General features: G+C 36.2%; 1 protein-coding gene across 6 annotated transcripts in view; it reads left to right on the top strand.

Moving 5' to 3' along the window:
- TTN (titin) overlaps positions 1-18232 on the top strand; it is a 239926-nt gene that overhangs the window by 124393 nt on the left and 97301 nt on the right. For 5 of the 6 annotated variants that reach the window (XM_085552613.1, XM_085552615.1, XM_085552612.1 and 2 more), the window contains 27 exons: positions 120-203; positions 435-545; positions 903-1019; positions 1271-1354; positions 2303-2386; positions 3093-3176; positions 3408-3518; positions 3876-4097; positions 4291-4389; positions 4638-4721; positions 5401-5484; positions 5950-6042; positions 6645-6719; positions 7581-7661; positions 9029-9133; positions 9615-9692; positions 10077-10130; positions 10348-10431; positions 11387-13348; positions 14253-14303; positions 15112-15507; positions 15696-15971; positions 16187-16462; positions 16610-16749; positions 17224-17350; positions 17439-17702; positions 17818-18084. In XM_085552613.1, the coding sequence (XP_085408739.1) occupies positions 120-203; positions 435-545; positions 903-1019; positions 1271-1354; positions 2303-2386; positions 3093-3176; positions 3408-3518; positions 3876-4097; positions 4291-4389; positions 4638-4721; positions 5401-5484; positions 5950-6042; positions 6645-6719; positions 7581-7661; positions 9029-9133; positions 9615-9692; positions 10077-10130; positions 10348-10431; positions 11387-13348; positions 14253-14303; positions 15112-15507; positions 15696-15971; positions 16187-16462; positions 16610-16749; positions 17224-17350; positions 17439-17702; positions 17818-18084 (5493 nt within the window). The remainder of the gene's footprint in view (positions 1-119; positions 204-434; positions 546-902; positions 1020-1270; positions 1355-2302; positions 2387-3092; positions 3177-3407; positions 3519-3875; positions 4098-4290; positions 4390-4637; positions 4722-5400; positions 5485-5949; positions 6043-6644; positions 6720-7580; positions 7662-9028; positions 9134-9614; positions 9693-10076; positions 10131-10347; positions 10432-11386; positions 13349-14252; positions 14304-15111; positions 15508-15695; positions 15972-16186; positions 16463-16609; positions 16750-17223; positions 17351-17438; positions 17703-17817; positions 18085-18232) is intronic. The other variant, XM_085552614.1, reaches the window with a different exon arrangement.

Genomic DNA, 18232 nt, shown 5'->3' with positions numbered 1-18232 from the left:
GGGATTCATACCAGGAGACTAGCTTGGTTAGTTTTCCTGTGCATATTTTTGGTTTAGGTTTCACTGTTTGTGTCTTTCTGTATAATATGTCAAATTGATGTTTACTAATATCTTTAAAGCACCTGAAGTGCCCAGGAAGGCTACTAGAGAAGAAAAAGTACCTGTGGTCACTGCCAAAGCACCTGAGCTTCCAGCAGCCAGAGGTACTTGACTTGATGGATAATCTGACAGAGAAGATACTTAATCTGCTTCTCCTGAGTGTTGTCGTACCTTCTCTTGGCCTGTCTTTGTTTCTTGAAGTTGTGAATGTGCTGCAGTGTGAGCGATTTTGGTCATGCTTTTATAGTGTTTAGCATCTGCATTGCCCTGGTGTTTGTCCCTGCTTGGCCAGTCTTTTCATCACTATAAAATGAACCCCACTAATATCTTTGAAGTGCCTGTGATGCCGGAGGTGGAGGTCCCAGAAGAGGAAGAGGAGGAGGAAGCACCAGAAGAGGCAGTACCTGCTGCAGAGCTTGAAAAGCCAGAAGCTGCTCCAGCTGAAGGTATACAGTGGTGTCCTGAAAGTGCCTGCCCTGCTCTCTGGGCTGATGCAGTGCTGACTGCTCTTCCACCACCCTCTGCTTTCCATGGGGGAGGGCGTGAGCAGCATTTATCCACCTTGTGTCTGTACATGCCCGTGTGGGCCTGTGGCACTGAGTGGTGCGGTTCTGGTGTGTGTGCCCTGCTGTAAGCCCCTGCTTGGGTTCCTTGCTGCAAGCAGTCCACCTAAATGAAGAGTGGATGGCTGAATAGGACTGCCTGTAGGTTGCCAAGGGCTTTATTTTCTGCCTTGCTGCTCAGCATTAGGCTGTTTGCTAATCTTTGTCCCTGTCAAGTAAAAGGAACTAATATCTTTAAAGTGCCTGAGGTTGTTGAGGAGGAGGAGCCAAAAGAAGAGGTTCCAGTGGTTGCTCCCAAGAAGCCTGTGCCAGTGCCCAAGAAGCCTGTGCCACTGCCTAAGAAACCCGAAGCTAAAGGTATTTTGCCGGAGAGATCTACTTTTTACCTTAGTGTCTTGACTAATTCTTTTGTTTGTTGCATCCCTTCTGGGGGTAAAATTTTTTGTGTCTCACCCCTCAGCCCTTTTGCCTAAAAATGCATACGTGATTAACTAACTGCCCCTTGAGGAGTTTTTCAGTGTTAGAAGTTTCTAAACTCTTTGTCATCAGATTTTGATCTGTTCTATTTTTCATAGCTACATTATTAAGTGAAAATAATATCTTTAAAGTACTTAAGGTGCCCGAGAAAGCTGTCCCACAGGAAAAAAAGCCTGTTGCTGAACCCAAAAAGCACGAATTATTACCAGGCAAAGGTATGTGCAATCATTAGAGTACCATCATCAAATAAATATTACACTATTCTGGACTTAAATTGAACTAATTTATGAATCATAATCTGAGGTATATGTTTCAACAATATTGAGTTGAATGTGGGGTGTGAAAAATGAGCCAGAAGTTAACTCTTGTTCTTCTAAAAATATTGTCGACTTCCTGACCTTTCTGTAATATTTGGAAATTAAGATTTAGAAAATGCTTAGTATAATGAGAATGGCATGTTGTTCTGAAGAACACCCTGCAGGTACATCTTCAGTGTAAAACACATAATGAAGCACTCTTACATTTTTTAGTTATCATTATTCATTTGTGAGTGCAACACTATCAATTCCCCTCCGCTTTAAAAGTTGGCAGTTAATGCTGGTAAACTAGTGATGGATTTATTAGCCAAATGTTGAATATATTTCTTGATTATACAATGAGCTCTTTGAATGGCTGTTAAGATGACCAAAATTGTTTAAAGGAGGTGAACATTTCTGTAGGTAATGAGTTTTGCATAGAAGAAAGAAAGTATGGAAAACTGAAAATTAAGCATACATGTAAATAATAAAAGCCACAGGACCAAAGCAGTAACTGATAAATAAAACATTGGTTTCATAAAGAATTATTGCAGTTGATCAAACTAGGATGAGTGATACGTTTCAGACATTCAAGTACAGTTGGACTCCAGTTAGAGCTCGGATCAGTTCTTAAAAAGACAGTGTAGGCTTCCCACCCTGTCTCAAAAACTGAAGCTAAACAAAGAATTCCCACCTCCTGCATGACATATTTGACACCCAGCACATTCCACGTGTTTGAAGCAAAACACCCCTGTCTGTAGACACAGCAGTTTCACAGGAAAGACTGCATGAATGTTACTGATTGTCTGTTTGTCTTGTCTACTTCTGTACAACCCACTAAACTAGAATATACTAATATCTTTAAAGTGCCCAAGGTGCCCAAGAAAGTTGCTCTGGAAGAGCCCACGCCCGTAGCTGTGCCAAAAAAGCCAGAACCAGCACCAGCCCAAGGTACATGTTGCCACAAATGTGATTAAGCAGATTCTTGCTGCTGACTACCTGACATTTTTCAGTACTGTGCTGTGTGTGAATTGGGAATTCAATTGCCTGGTAGTTTTTATATGCAGCATAAGGAGTCTTTTAAATTTATAGTTACAATTTCAAATTCTGAATCCTCAGGCACAAAAAAAAAAACAAAAACAAACAAACAAAAACAAACAAACAAAAAAAAACAACAGGAAAGGTCTTCATGACTCCATGACTCCCACAGTGACCATGTATTGCAAGCACAAGTCACAGAGAGAATTTAGAAATAGATATGAAGGAAAAACAGTGGGATTTGTGTTCCTCACCCTACCACTGCCTATGCAGCTGAATGAAAGGCACCAGGAGCTTTAAAAGGAATGAGAGTAGATAAGATATGGGCTGTAGCCTTTCCCAGGGAGCTAACAGAGCTGAAAGTGAGTTTCTCTTTGTGGATAGGGAAGGCTTCAGAGTATGCAGAGGAATATCGTAACTCACAGCTTGCCTTTGTATAACTTAAGCATAACCTAAACACAGTCATTCTGTGTCTGTGCATGCTTGTGAGAGAAAGGGATGGGATTCATACCAGGAGACTAGCTTGGTTAGTTTTCCTGTGCATACTTTTGGTTTAGGTTTCACTGTTTGTGTCTTTCTGTATAATATGTCAAACTGATGTTTACTAATATCTTTAAAGCACCTGAAGTGCCCAGGAAGGCTACTAGAGAAGAAAAAGTACCTGTGGTCACTGCCAAAGCACCTGAGCCTCCAGCAGCCAGAGGTACTTGACTTGATGGATAATCTGACAGAGAAGATACTTAATCTGCTTCTCCTGAGTGTTGTCGTACCCTCTCTTGGCCTGTCTTTGTTTCTTGAAGTTGTGAATGTGCTGCAGTGTGAGCGATTTTGGTCATGCTTTTATAGTGTTTAGCATCTGCATTGCCCTGGTGTTTGTCCCTGCTTGGCCAGTCTTTTCATCACTATAAAATGAACCCCACTAATATCTTTGAAGTGCCTGTGATGCCGGAGGTGGAGGTCCCAGAAGAGGAAGAGGAGGAGGAAGCACCAGAAGAGGCAGTACCTGCTGCAGAGCTTGAAGAGCCAGAAGCTGCTCCAGCTGAAGGTATACAGTGGTGTCCTGAAAGTGCCTGCCCTGCTCTCTGGGCTGATGCAGTGCTGACTGCTCTTCCACCACCCTCTGCTTTCCATGGGGGAGGGCGTGAGCAGCATTTATCCACCTTGTGTCTGTACATGCCCGTGTGGGCCTGTGGCACTGAGTGGTGCTGTTCTGGGGCGTGTGCCCTGCTGTAAGCCCCTGCTTGGGTTCCTTGCTGCAAGCAGTCCACCTAAATGAAGAGTGGATGGCTGAATAGGACTGCCTGTAGGTTGCCAAGGGCTTTATTTTCTGCCTTGTTGCTCAGCATTAGGCTGTTTGCTAATCTTTGTCCCTGTCAAGTAAAAGGAACTAATATCTTTAAAGTGCCTGAGGTTGTTGAGGAGGAGGAGCCAAAAGAAGAGGTTCCAGTGGTTGCTCCCAAGAAGCCTGTGCCAGTGCCCAAGAAGCCTGTGCCACTGCCTAAGAAGCCTGAGGCAGTGCCCAAGAAGCCTGTGCCAGTGCCCAAGAAACCAGAGCCTGTAGCACTGCCCGAGAAACCAGAGCCTGTACCTGTCCTTACAAAACGTGAGGTTCCTCCATTGAAAGGTATATACCACAGTGACATGAACAATTAGATTTTTTTCAATGCTGTGCTCAGTTCTTATGTGTTTGCATGTGCAGTGTCACTGAAAATTTTATTCTTCATGTTCTTAATCTCTTTCTTATCATTGGCACTTTTCTGCATTGTGCTTGTGTATGTTTCAATATTCACAAAAATGAAAATTAAATATCTTTAAAGCTCCAGAAGTGACAAAGAAATCTGTCCCAGAGGAGAAAGTGACTCTTGAAACACCTAAAAAGCCAGAAATCAAAAAAACAGAACCTCTTCTAACCAAAGGTATATATGTCTAGAAGGCACTTTCCTAGAATGCCTTTTCCGTTTCTCTTTTCTTTGTTTATAACTGAGTCTATGGAATCTGTCAGTTGTGTTACCTTGTTGACTTCCTATTTAGAATACACTCTCTTGTCACTGTAGACACTGTTACTTGCTGTTATTTTCTTTGTGGTAGTTGTCTTTTTTTTTTTTTAATGTTTCATTCACATATTTATTTACATGTAAAATAAATGTATTAATATCTTTTTAAGTGCTTGAGGTCCCCAAGAAAGTTGCCTCAGAGGAGGAAGTACCTGTTGCTCTCCCTAAAATACCTGAACCTCTACCAAGTGAAGGTATATACCATCTTGGCTATTACTGTAAAGACAGTCCTTTTAACAGTTCATCCAAATATACGCTTTAAAAAAAAAAAAAAAAAAAAAGAAAGAAAAAAAAAAAAGAAAAAAAAACCATAACAAAACAGATTTGTTCTGTTTTACCCATTCTAGTTCTTGTATTTTTTTTACTTTACATTTTAGACTATACCAATTGATATATTTTTTTACCTCTACTATTACAGTTCCATATAAGAGAGTAAGATATTACTTTAAATATTTTCACATAGTCTTACATTGGGTATTCTTAAGAGTGTATTTTATTATGCAATTTTAGGCAGTAATCAATTCTCACTAAATTCATGTTTCTTGATATCCAGTATTTCTATTGCTGTTATAATCTTAAATTAATAGAAAACATTCAAGCTTGTATTTTCTCCAGTTATAAATAATCATCCAAAATTTATTTAATTTATATTGTATGCAGGAAAAAATACTATCCTCCACACAACCCTGAATTATACTTGCAGATAAAACAGTTTTCTCAAAGAATGCATTAACTGCAAAGTTAGCAGTATGCTGACTGATTATGTATCCTAGCGTGTATTTGTTTGCGTGTATTGGAGTAACCTTCTTTTTATTAATATCTGCAATGATCTTATCGTTGGAAACTTACACCAGTTATCAATGTTCTTTAAAGAATATGAAATTGAAAAGGAGAGTGAAGCTGAAGAGACAGAAGAAACTGCAGTTACAGAAGTAGAAGAAGCTTTACCAGTTGAAGGTATATAGACTACCAAGAGGCTATCAGACAGCTTCCTCTTTCATTTCTGCACAGATTTTTCTTGCTGTGTTATTCTCCACAAATATACCTGTGTGCTGTCAGTCTCCATGTATTTCCTTCTCTGTTACATGTTGCAAATGAGTTCCAATCTCTTAATTCTTCTAAGTATAATATAAAAAATATTTTAAGTGCTTTCAATTTGTTTCCTGTCAACTGGATCTTATCATCTGCTTTCTCACCTTTGTCCTCATGTTATTAACATGTTTGGTTTTTTTAAGTCAGCTTAAATTCTGTGTTTTGTGAATTGCTACAGAGCAATAGCCTAAAACTCTTACACCCTTTTGATCAATGAGATTTTTTCATCAACTTCATTGGAAATGGAAAATGATCGTCTTTACATTTCCATTCTTCATATAGCTACTGTGGTAGTACATTTATTCTAAATATACCTAATGTTATTTAAAGCACCAGAACCTGAAAAGAAAATTCCTGAAAAGCGAAAGCCAGCAGTTCCTGCACCAACAGAAGATATTAAACTGGCAAAAGAACTGCTTAAAGGTATAAGCATCTGTAGCCACAATTAACAATGGGAATTCAGACATGTAATCCTTTTTAATTACACTGGTGAATCTTAAAAAGTGTGCTTTATGACATATCGCTGGATTTTTTTTTTCCCCATCTCTATTATTAATCTAATAATGCATCTTGCTGATACTAAATCTTTATGAATTTTCAGCATATTGTAGGTAAATATTATATTTTTGTTCTTACCATATTTTAGTAGTATTATGCCGAGTCAATTTGCATGTGTTCTTTTCAATAATTCTGGAATAAATAAATTTATTTTAAAAAATCTTTAGAAAGTTAACACATTCTTTTATCCTTAACATAATTCTTCTACTTTGAATATGTTCTTACAAATGACAACAATCCCCACCCATAATTTGCTGATGCTGCTTTGTAAACATTGGTTTCAAATCAACTGTGCTTCATTTCATCAGACTTCTTCTAAAAATCTAATCAACCAGAATCTTACCTTTTTAGCTCTTGTCTTTCTACTATGTCACTAGTATTAACCAGCTATATGGATTTTTGAGAAAGTTATTTCTTTTTGGAATCTAATGATATATATGATAAAATTCAAATAATTTTCTTTAAAGCTCCTGAAACAAAGAAGAAAGTTGTGACAGCTAAACCTGTTGAGGCTCCCCAGTTGGAACCCCCACCTGCTAAAGGTACTTTCCTAATAGAAATATCTTTATTCTCTGAGGCATCTTTTGAACCAAGACTTATACTTTTCTGTATATTCTTCTTTAATTCTTTAAAAAGTGGTGCCTTTGTTAGATTATATTTCAAGAATGGACTCTAGTCTTGAATAGGTTTATTCCATGTTCTCATTAATTTCCCATTTTGCAGTTTGTGGGATGCAAAAAAGATAATCATGGAAGAGTAAGAAAGTGTTTTATAAGTTTGTCGTTTGTGTAGATGTTTATTACAGTTCTCTGCTTACAGAGAAATAAGAATACGCTGTTTAAATGTATATAGCATTCTTCATCCATAATTATTATTTGTCTGAAGTGTAACTTTATTGTGCAAAAAGATGCTTCTGGAATTAGCTTATGAAAGATAAGCTGAGCAAGACACTTTTTACAAGTACTCCTTTGCATTTTTCTTATGTACTGCGGTTCTAAGCAACACTGCATAAACATCTCTTTTTAATGCTTCTTAAATTTAGAGATTAAACTAACTGTGTATGTCATAGTACATGTGGAGGTAATGAAAGAGTTAGAACGTAACTATGATAACTCTCTTTGAATACATAACTCTCATGGTTTTCTTAGACCATACTTCACTTTTGTTATTTTGTATGAAAATTTACTCTTGTGCATGGGCCAAGACCACTGTGATCAAATAATATGGGAGGCTGACTGAAAGTACTGACTTCAATCTCAGCAATTCTTTGCTTTGAATGTTTAGTAGTGAATGTTTAGCACTTCATTTGTGTGTTTGGAGTTGTTAGTTGTTGGTTGTTAGTTGTTAGTTGTCTTCCTACTGGTATGAACCTATAATAAAATTTGGAATCATATTCTCCTAAGTTCCTGGACTGGTAAAGAAACCTCGTAGAGTAATTCCTGAAGTTACTCCTCCACCAAAAGAAGAAGTTGTTTTGAAAAGAGGTATAGTACATAGTTGTATAAAAGCCCAGCATACTAACATTGTTCAGTGTGTTCTCCTAAGTATCGTTGCTTTATGTGGTGTGGAAAACTACATGAATAGTATACTACTTGATGTGTGTTTTTCATGGAAGGAGTTTATAACTGAAGAGATAAAGCAAGGTAATATAGAAAATTAGTTAATTCCAAAGGATCTGTGCTGAAAACAGAGTAGAATGCTGAAAATCTGGTTTATTGTTGTAACTCTCTTCTGTTTTCTATTCTTTGTAAAGCTGATGCAAAAACTCAATGTTTCAGTGTCTTCAGTTCATGGACACCTATATATTTTTCCGTGATAGTCTGGTAGCACTATTGGACATTCTCTTTCCCTGCAAAGTCTTGAGCCTTCCAAATTCTTTGGAAATACTTTCTGCTCAAGGCTTAAAAAAAGTAGTAGTAATTCCCATTCATTTTGAAATACTGAATAATCATTCGTGGCCTTCAAATTTTAGAGAATCCAATTCCACAGATGTTCAATTTTTCAGATGAATCTCATTAGATACCAAAATGCATATCTGACAGGACAAAAATAAGCAAAATGAAATCCAGACAAGATATAAATTAGAGCTCTCCAAATAGAACAATTGAAAATTATAGTTTTCTACCATGATGGAAGTTAGTAGATATTTAATCCAGAATCCTTCATTTTGTCCCTGAAATTCATCGGTAACTTCAGTTACTAATGCATATTTGTGTGGTATTTCATCATTAAATTGGATTAGATGCACTTTTTCTCTCAGAAGAAAGTCTCACAAGACTGACCGAAGTAATTCAAAGGTTGTATATGGGCACTTATCTGCTAACTATATCTTCATAGCATTAATCCATTATTCACTCACCATAGATGCAAAGAAAAGTTCCTAAAGCTTTAGGAAACTGCAGTGATGTTATTTCATCTAGTAAAAGATTTTGAATTTCATATTGAATATTTTTAGATTAGAAATAGCTTGATATGAAAAGATGTTTTTAACTAACATACTTGATGAATAGTGTGTTAATAGATAATATTATTTTAAAATATATATTATCTTCTATTATTCTCCCAAAATACATACCCATCATATCTTTTCCACAAATGTTCTATGATAAGAAATCGTATTCTGTCATAGACAGTTAACATCTTTCTACTCAAAGAGAGTGATCTTAATTAAAACATCTTTTTGCTCTAGATGACTTTTAAAATGCTTTCAGAATAGTATCTTACTGTGTATTTCATATGCCAATTTCTTCATTGTTTGTATGTTTCAGCTTTTTTTCTCAGTTTTGCTCACTGTCTATCTTACTCATTTATTTACCTGTGCTTTAAAAATGAGATTAATTTTCTTTTAAAGTTCTTCGAAAGAAACCAGAAGAGGAAGAACCTAAACCAGAGAAAGAACCTAAACCTGAAGTTAAACCAGTACCTACACCAGTAGAAAAAATTAAGAAACCTGAAGGTACTCGTTTACATTCAAATCTATCTGGTAGAAAAGTTTTCCAAAATTCTCTGAATTTTAAAATTCAGATTTTAATAGATGACCTCCATAAATGTAATTCTGTGAATCAGAGCTTTACTGGAAGCATAACCAGATTTGGCATATGCATTCGGATCTGAATTCTACAGTGTGTGATTACTTGGCAGTCTGAGTGTAGAAGAGAAATTTACAAGTTTATTGTAAAACTGATAAAAATACAACTGCTGTGAAATGGTTAATCGAAGTATTTTTTAATTAAGGTCCTGCAAATATGTGTCCTTTTGTCCATTTTACTGTTTCTAATTTATTCAAATCCCAGCCTTCAAAATACATGTTCTTAAAACTTAACAACATCTCAAGCTCTTGAAGTCTGAAAAGAGTGAAAACTTATAAGTATATTGGAGAGAGAGGTATTTGGGGTTCCAAGGTGTTTCAGTATATCTTACAAAATAATGTTTTAAAGTCTCAGAAGTTCCTAAGAAGAAAACTGAGATACCTGTCATTAAAAAGGAGGAGAAACATGTGCCTGAACCACCAAAAGGTACAGATGTGTGATGCTATTTTCTTTATTGCAGCAACTAAATTTTATTCATTGCTGCATTTCATGCTGAGTTAAACTAATGCTCTGCTGCCATCCCTTCTGTCGGTGTCTACTGGATACTTGTTAACCACTTTGCATTCTTCAGGATTTCTTTTTATCTTTGAGTCTTCAATGCTTGAAATATTTATCTTTTTCTTCTACCATATCTTGCTTTAAAAGAGTTCATCTCAAGTAAATTTCTTGCTTGCTGGCAAAATTGGTTAAAAACAATGAAGTCTGTCCTCCACTAACTCTGTCTGTATTGTTGCTTGTAAATTTTATGTCCAAAGAAATTAGAAAACATGTAAATTAACCTATTTGTAATTGTTGTGTTTGAAATGCCAGAACCTAAGCAGGCAGCTATCCCAGTTCCTGGGCCTGAACCTAAACCTGCCGTAGGTAAGAATTCTTTAGCCATGAATAAGAGTGCAACCTTACTTGTACATCTTTTTCATTTAGTGATTTCTCCTTAAAATGGCATTAAAAATACATGTCAGCTTTAGTACTATAAAGACATACTCCCTGCAGAACATCTTAGAGAATATCATGCTTAAAATAAAAGAATTCATTGGAATAAATAAATGAGAAATTCTTTATATATTTTTTTCCCCTACAGCTTTAAAATCTCCAAAACCAGCAGAACCAGCACCAGCTGTTACTACTGCACCAGTGACAACTCCTGTTGTTGGAAAGAAAGCAGGTATTTATGATAGTTCTGTGCTACTTACCGGGTTTTTCTCTATAAGATGCCTAAATATGTGAAAGATAAAGACAATTAAGAGCTGTACAGTCATATAAGTCATTCATGACCAGGTAATTTTAGATCCTGCCCCAAGATCCTGTTATCCTTAATACTGTCACCTGATGTGAAGCTTATCTCTGTGGAATACCACTGAGATGAATCTATGCTGTTATTTTTGGATTGTGAAATGTATGCTTGTATTTTTTTGTCCTACTATGAAGTTTGTGTATTCTGTTTGTTCTTTTATGTTGTTTATGTTCTGATGTATGTCTTGTGAACTGCATCTTGAATCTTCTGTGTTGTAAATGGAAGATTACACATATTTCTAAATAATTCCTGCATTATTTGGTCTTCTGCTTTGTAATTTGTTATTGAAATCCCAAGGGAAAGTGGCAGCAGTGTTGAAGAACCAGCATATTGGTAGTTTAATATGATACACTTAGGACTCTGAGTCATACCTCACTATGAACAAATAGTTCTTTCTCCTCCTCAAATCATTCCAAGTCTGAGGTCCATCAGTAGAGCTGATGTAGATGTTGCTCACCCATTATTTGATCGGCCATTGATTAGATGATGTAGTGACAATCCTATCCATTTTATATAGTTAACAAGGTCCTAGAGAACCATTACTCTCTGTTGCTTTTAACCTGGATCGAATGCGGATTGGTAAACTACTGGGATGATGCTCTGTACCATGGCAGTTTACTTTCTGTGCTGTATTTATGTGTCATTCTTATCTGTTTTGCTATGTTTTGTGTTTTGTTGTATAGTCTGTTGTGCGAAAAAAAAATTGTTCTATGTTCCTTTTATTTCAGGTATAGCTGGAAATTTTGTCTTAAAATGTATTGTTCTTGATGCTTATTCTTTTGGATTTTAACTCTCTAAATTACCTGTGAAATCTTTGTAACTGCAGAAAAACCTGATGCACCATCTTTACTAAAGCAGAAAGGTAGAATGCCCCCAATGGAAGAAGACAAGACTGAGTCAATTGTGTTAAAGAAGATATCAGTTGACAAACATGCACATATGAAAGAGAGAGTAAGTCCTAAGGAGACAGTTCTGGACATTCAGATGGTAGAGCCACTTGAGTTAAAAACCTTGCTGGAAACTGCTGATGGAATACTAAAGTCAGAGGGATATAAGCAGGAGCAAGTATCTCTTAAATATTTTGTGCTGCCTCCTGAAGGAGAGGAGCGAGAAATGACACATTTAATTTCAAGGACTCCTACCCCTAGAGGTGAGACAAGAGAAGTTGCAATGGGTGACATTACTTATGAGAAGAATAAACCACTACTAGTTGATGAGGAATTGCAATTGATCTGTATATCATCTGAACATGAGGAAACTGTTTCCAGAGAAGGAAAGGGGGATGAAGCTAAAGTGGCTGTTCATGAGAAAGGTGATATAGAGGGAATATCTGACAAGTCTAGGCTTCTTCAGGAAAGAGAGATTCCTGCAAATGAAAAAGGAGGAGAAAATGAATCAACTTACGTACCTAGTCTTATACCTGGAGGGCCTTTTGAGCCCAGAGACAAGAAGAGATTTCTAAGAAAAGAGAGAAAATCAAACATCAGTTTGCAACATGAAGAACCTCCCATTAAGGATAAAACCTCATTTGTGAAGATTATTACAGAAACAGAAATATCTGATACTCCTCTGTTTACCAGTGAAGAAGAGAGAGGAGAATTTACTCTAGAGAAATCAGAAATTCCTCCTAGAGAATCCATGAAGGACCGTGATATGCAGAAGAAAGCTCAGCAGATGAAGAAATCTGGTACCACAGTAGCTGAAATTCCTATGTATAAGCTTCTTAATAAAGAAGCAAATAAAATGGAAATTATTCAAGACGATGAAAAAGATGAGAAAAAGGATTTTATATTATCAGACCTACATTCGTTAGAACTGTCTGATGAGACTACTGAACCAGCACTGAAAAAAGATATTGACCTAGAACATCTCAGTGAAGATAAAGTGGTCCCCAGAGTAAAAGCTTACAGAGACTTTGAACAGCATATTCTTAATCCACGAGCAGTGGAACTGAAAACAGGAGAAACATATTCTGCAGAGGAAGGAGAACCCACAGAAGTTCATTGTGAGGAGGGCTTAGAAACACTGTTGACTGAGGAAGCTCTACTAAGTGATAAAAAAACAGGCAGGAGGATTACATCAGAAAGGAAAGACAAAACTATTTTCAGCACTCACTTAAAAAAAGACAAATTTAGACAGTTAAATGCCCCTGAAGAGCTGCCCATGGGAAAACAAGAATTTTATACAGTGATTATAGATGAAGGAATGGAAAGTGAAGTTTCCATAGGAGTTGGAGAAAAGGAAGTTGGAGATGAAATTGCTAACAGAAATGAGTCAGCAAAGAAAGTTGCTATTCAGCCACCAAGGAGTCAAGATAAAGAACTATTTCAAAAGCTTCATACCACTCAGGATGAGAGTGAAAAAGCTCCAGATGTCAAAAGCAGCAAAATTATAACTGAAGAAAAGAAAGCTCCTTCAACTGTGGAAGAAGTGAAGCTTTCTGGAAGAATGTCTCAAGAAATAGTAGATATTTCAGATGAAAAACCAGCAACTGAAAATGACATTAGAAAAAGCACATCTGTTAGTAAGAAAAAAGAGAAGGAAATGCTTCCAGGCAAAATAACATCAGGTAAAGGAATCCCTGCAAGTGGAGAAATCACTTATTCATCCAGCATAGGTAAGATAATTACTCCCAAGAAGGAGGAAGGAGGGAAAGAGCACTGGAAATCAGAACCTGTTCATGTGATTGAGCAGGCCAGTAGCCTTTTCAGTGATGACAGGAATTTGGATGCATCTGGAGAATCACATCAAGTTCTTGATGTTCCTGCTAAGCCTCATGCAAAGCGAGGTGAGGAAGACTGCCAAATTCTTCAACAAAGTGCTTTTACTATATGCTTCAAGAGAAAGTACCATTTGCCATTGCAATGTTTGTTCTTTAACACCATTTGCATTTCCATTCACTCTATTGGCATTCAGCCACCCTTTACATGTTTGTCTTGCCTGTATGTAAATGTCTCTGTGCAGTTTATGTTCACTGTCTGAACATTACACTTTTGTAAAACTGTATAAATCATGTTGTGTGCCATTGTCTTCTCAGAAATACTTGCACATTTTTCTAGCATTCATTTTTCCATCCACCGCAATAAAATCTGTCCTGCATTTAATTCATGTCATTCTCACATTAGAAGTATCCACTATATTTTCTTTCACAAGTCATGATAAGAAGCAGCATAGTGTGGCAAATGTTTTAGATGAGTCTTGACAGCTTATGGCACATCCCTCAGTTTTGAGAATATCACAATGTCCTGGCATATTTAGTTTATACAACTTATATTTTTGTTGTCTCCATCAGTAAGCATGTGTGCTTTTTTTTTCAAATAACACATAATTTGTAACAGGTACTTCAACTTTTTTGATTGACAGGTGGGTATTGATCAAGAGCCTAATTGCAAGTGAAGTGTTAGAGAATGGCAGAATTTTACAGGACATTAAAATGAGGCATTAGGAGTTCCTAACCTGCCTTTTGATCACCAGTGCTAAATATATGGCCATTCTCAAAGAATTTGAGTTTACCATTCAGATGTAGACAATATAAGTTTTATAAATATTTATGTCTATATCTTCCTCCCCTTCCATGTGTACATAACAAAGGTAGGAGAAAATATTATTTGTAAAAGAAATTTATCTTAGTTTTGATATGCATGTTTATTTAACTCCATTCCATTCCTAATAATATTGCTGTTCTTCTTCAGAGGCCAAGCCGACAAAAGAAGAAACTCCAAAGGGTATCAGCCCAGTCAAAGGTAAGAATGATTACTAAATAACTATGATTGCTATTGTCTTACAATAAATAATGTTTTAAAGAAACAACACAAAACAAAACAACAAAAAAAAACTACTGTTCAGCAATCTTCTAAATTAGACTACCCAGCAAAGAGTTTTATAGTGTGTTAGAAATCTGTTGTTTTTGACTAAGTAACAGTAGTTAATAGGCATGCTTTAAATGAAAATGTCTTTAAAATTTGAGCTGATTCAGCCAGTGTTAGACAATGACAGTTAAACTTTGCATGCTTTTCTCAATAGCTGGACATCACCACAATATTAGATGGAACCAAACTTGGCTATGGTATGAATTAAGTTAGAGATTGCACAGCCTTCCAACAAAGCTATATCATGAAAGCAAGGCTATGCCTCCACTTTCAGGGCACAACTAGTCCATTGGGAGCAAAGAGGAGGTGGTAGAAGAGCTAGTTAAACCCTTCTGGCTTCTCATACAAATCAGATTATTATGAAGTTCAAAACCAGTTTCTTTCAGAATACCCTTGCCTTCAAATTCAATACTTAAGTGCATGATTCTGTTTTTTCATGTTTCAATCTCAATAGATGAGATTTTGTGATCTTGTTACTAGTACAGTCACAGCTTTTTCAGTTCATCTAATATTAACTCAAAAATTTAACACTAATTATTGGCTCTATTGAAATTCCATTAAGTGCATAGGGTTCTGCAACACTGTGAAGCAGGTGGATCAGTTCCACTTTGGCACTGCTGGAAACTTAGAAGAAAAGTAAAATAAAACAATTAAGTTATTTATTTCTGAATCTGAATTACAGCCAAGAAGACACCTTCACCAGCAGATGCAGAAAGAAGGAAACTCAGACCAGGCAGTGGTGGTGAAAAACCTCCTGAAGAGCCTCCATTCACTTATCAACTCAAGGCTGTGCCACTAAAATTTGTCAAGGAGATGAAAGATATTGTGCTGAAAGAAGCAGAATCTGTTGGGTCTTCTGCAATCTTTGAAGTCCTTATTTCACCATCCACTGCAATTACCAGCTGGATGAAAGATGGAAGTAACATCCGAGAGAGCCCAAAGCATAAGTTTATTGCTGATGGCAAAGATAGGAAACTGCATATCATTGATGTCCAGCTGTCAGATGCTGGTGAATATACTTGTGTATTACGACTAGGGAACAAAGAGAAGACGTCTACTGCCAAACTCATTGTTGAAGGTAATCCCATTTCAGATTTGTCAGTAATTTAAAGGCTAACTCCTACTAAAGCTTATGAATTTACAGTGACAAATATATATTTTAGTTTTCATCAATAACTACGAAGTTACAAAATTTGATTTAGTATGTAAGGCATTCTTCATCATGCTATGCAAAGGAGAGTAATCAAAATAATTTGTTGCTCTCAGAACTCCCAGTACGATTTGTGAAAACGCTTGAAGAAGAAGTCACTGTGATTAAAGGCCAGCCACTGTACTTGACCTGTGAGCTTAATAAAGAAAGAAGTGTGGTCTGGAGAAGGGATGGGAAGATCATCAAAGACAAGCCTGGGAAATTTGCTCTGGGTATTATTGGTTTGTCACACTCCCTCACTATCACCGATTCAGATGATTCTGATGCTGGCACCTATACTGTTACTGTGGAGGACACTGAGCTCTCATGCTCATCTTGTGTTAAGGTAGTAGGTAAGCAATCAAAATAATCTCCTTTCTCTATGGCTCTTTTAAAATCAGTATTTTCCCCATGACATTACAATATAAACTTGTAGGTAGCAGTTCTACAGCTATTAAATGCTTGCTGTAATATAAAATCTGTAACTCCTCTTTTTTCTGCTTATGATTAATCTATTTGTATTAGAAGTCTGTTAACCTATATTTCTGTGCAACTTCTTATAATGCAGAAGTGATAAGAGACTGGCTGGTAAAACCTATAAGAGACCAGCATGTGAAGCCAAAAGGAACAGCTACTTTTACCTGTGACATTGTCAAGGATACACCAAACATTAAATGGTTTAAAGGCGATGAGGAAATTCCTGCTGAACCAACTGACAAGACAGAAATCTTGAAAGAAGGAAATAAAATTTTCCTGAAAATTAAGAATGCTGGCCCTGCTGATATTGGAGAATATTCAGTGGAAGTTGAAGGTCGCAGATACCCTGCTAAACTGACCCTTGGGGGTAAGAAATCTTTTATTTTCAATGTTTAATCACATCATATGCCAATAATTCCAAAATCTCTAAATGAAAATAAAAAATGGTCATTTGTCTTGTAAAGCTCAATCAAAACCTGACCTAATTACATATCCACTAATTTGTGCATTCTAGAACGTGAAGTTGAACTTCTGAAGCCATTAGAAGATGTTACGGTTTATGAGAAAGAAACAGCAAACTTTGATACAGAAATATCAGAAGAAGATATTCCTGGTGAATGGAAGCTGAAAGGTGAAATCCTGCGACCCTCACCTGTAAGCATCCTTGAATATAACAACATAGCTTACTTACTTAAACACTATCAGCAAATTCACTTAAGTCTTTATGGTAAATTTTTTGCAGACATGTCACTCACTCAGTCCAGAATGTAGAAACACTAAATGTTTTGGTGATTAAAAGAATGTGGTTCTCAAAGTAAGGATTATATGCCTTAAGACTATCTTTTGAACTGCTTATTTTCTCTAAAGATAATGGCATATTATTCAGACAGTAATAGAAATATCTTCTGTACATCACTGGGAACAATATACTTAAAAGAAGGGTGAAAGGTTGAATAAATGCACTCTATTTTTTTTAATTGTCATTTTTTAGTAAGTGTTAATTTTTTGAGAAATAATTCCAGTCTTTATGACTCTACAGTGTATCAAATGTTTGTAGAATGTCTTTATCAAAAATGCCTATAAGTAATGAATTTGCATAATATTTAACAAAGTCTGCCATCCCTGCAGACATGTGAAATCAAAGCTGAAGGAGGAAAACGCTTCCTAACTTTGCACAAAGTCAAGTTAGAGCAAGCTGGTGAAGTCCTTTACCAAGCTCTTAATGCAGTTACTACAGCTATCCTGACAGTGAAAGGTACAGTGCACTGTGAGATGAAACACAATATCAACTTTAAAAGAGTTCTGAGCATGGAAGTACAACTAATGTTCTGTTTGCTATCTAGAAATTGAACTGGACTTCGCTGTTCCTCTAAAAGATGTCACTGTCCCTGAGAAACGCCAAGCAAGATTTGAATGTGTCCTTACCAGAGAAGCCAACGTTATATGGTCTAAAGGCACTGATATACTGAAGATTGGAGAAAAGTTTGACATCATTGCAGATGGAAAGAAACATATTCTTGTAATCAATGATTCTCAGTTTGATGATGAAGGAGAATACACTGCTGAAGTTGAAGGCAAAAAGAGCACAGCTAGACTGTTTGTTGAAGGCAAGTATTTTATGACCAAAATGTTACAAAATTACATATATCTGTAATGTATATTTTAGAACCACATTAGCTTTCTTCTGGTGGTAATTACACATGCGTTATTTTTACCCTACAGGTGTGAGGCTGAAGTTCATCTCACCTCTACAGGATCAAACAGTGAAAGAAGGAGAAACAGCCCACTTTCAGTTTGAACTTTCTCATGAAGACATGCTAGTGAAATGGTACAAAAATGATAAGAGACTCCACACAAGCAGAACTGTTTTTATTACTTCAGAAGGAAAAGTTCATAAACTAGAAATGAGAGAAGTAACACTTGATGATATCTCTGAAATCAAAGCTGTAGTCAAGGATATGAACACACAAGCAAACCTCAAAGTCTTAGGTAATTGCCTAAATATGCTGTATAAAGTACACTATACCATAACTATAAACAAGTTTTTAAGCAGAGTGGCAAAATAATACATTTATTTTTATACATTTATTTTTATACATTTATTTTATTATACACTAATTTAATTTTTCATATCCAA

Source organism: Coturnix japonica, chromosome 7 (genome assembly GCF_054131305.1).
Source record: "Coturnix japonica strain WE chromosome 7, WE-NBRP24, whole genome shotgun sequence".
NCBI classification, from domain to species: domain Eukaryota; kingdom Metazoa; phylum Chordata; class Aves; order Galliformes; family Phasianidae; genus Coturnix; species Coturnix japonica.
Note: the sequence above shows the minus strand (reverse complement) of the source record. Positions and strands in the feature narration are given on the sequence as shown.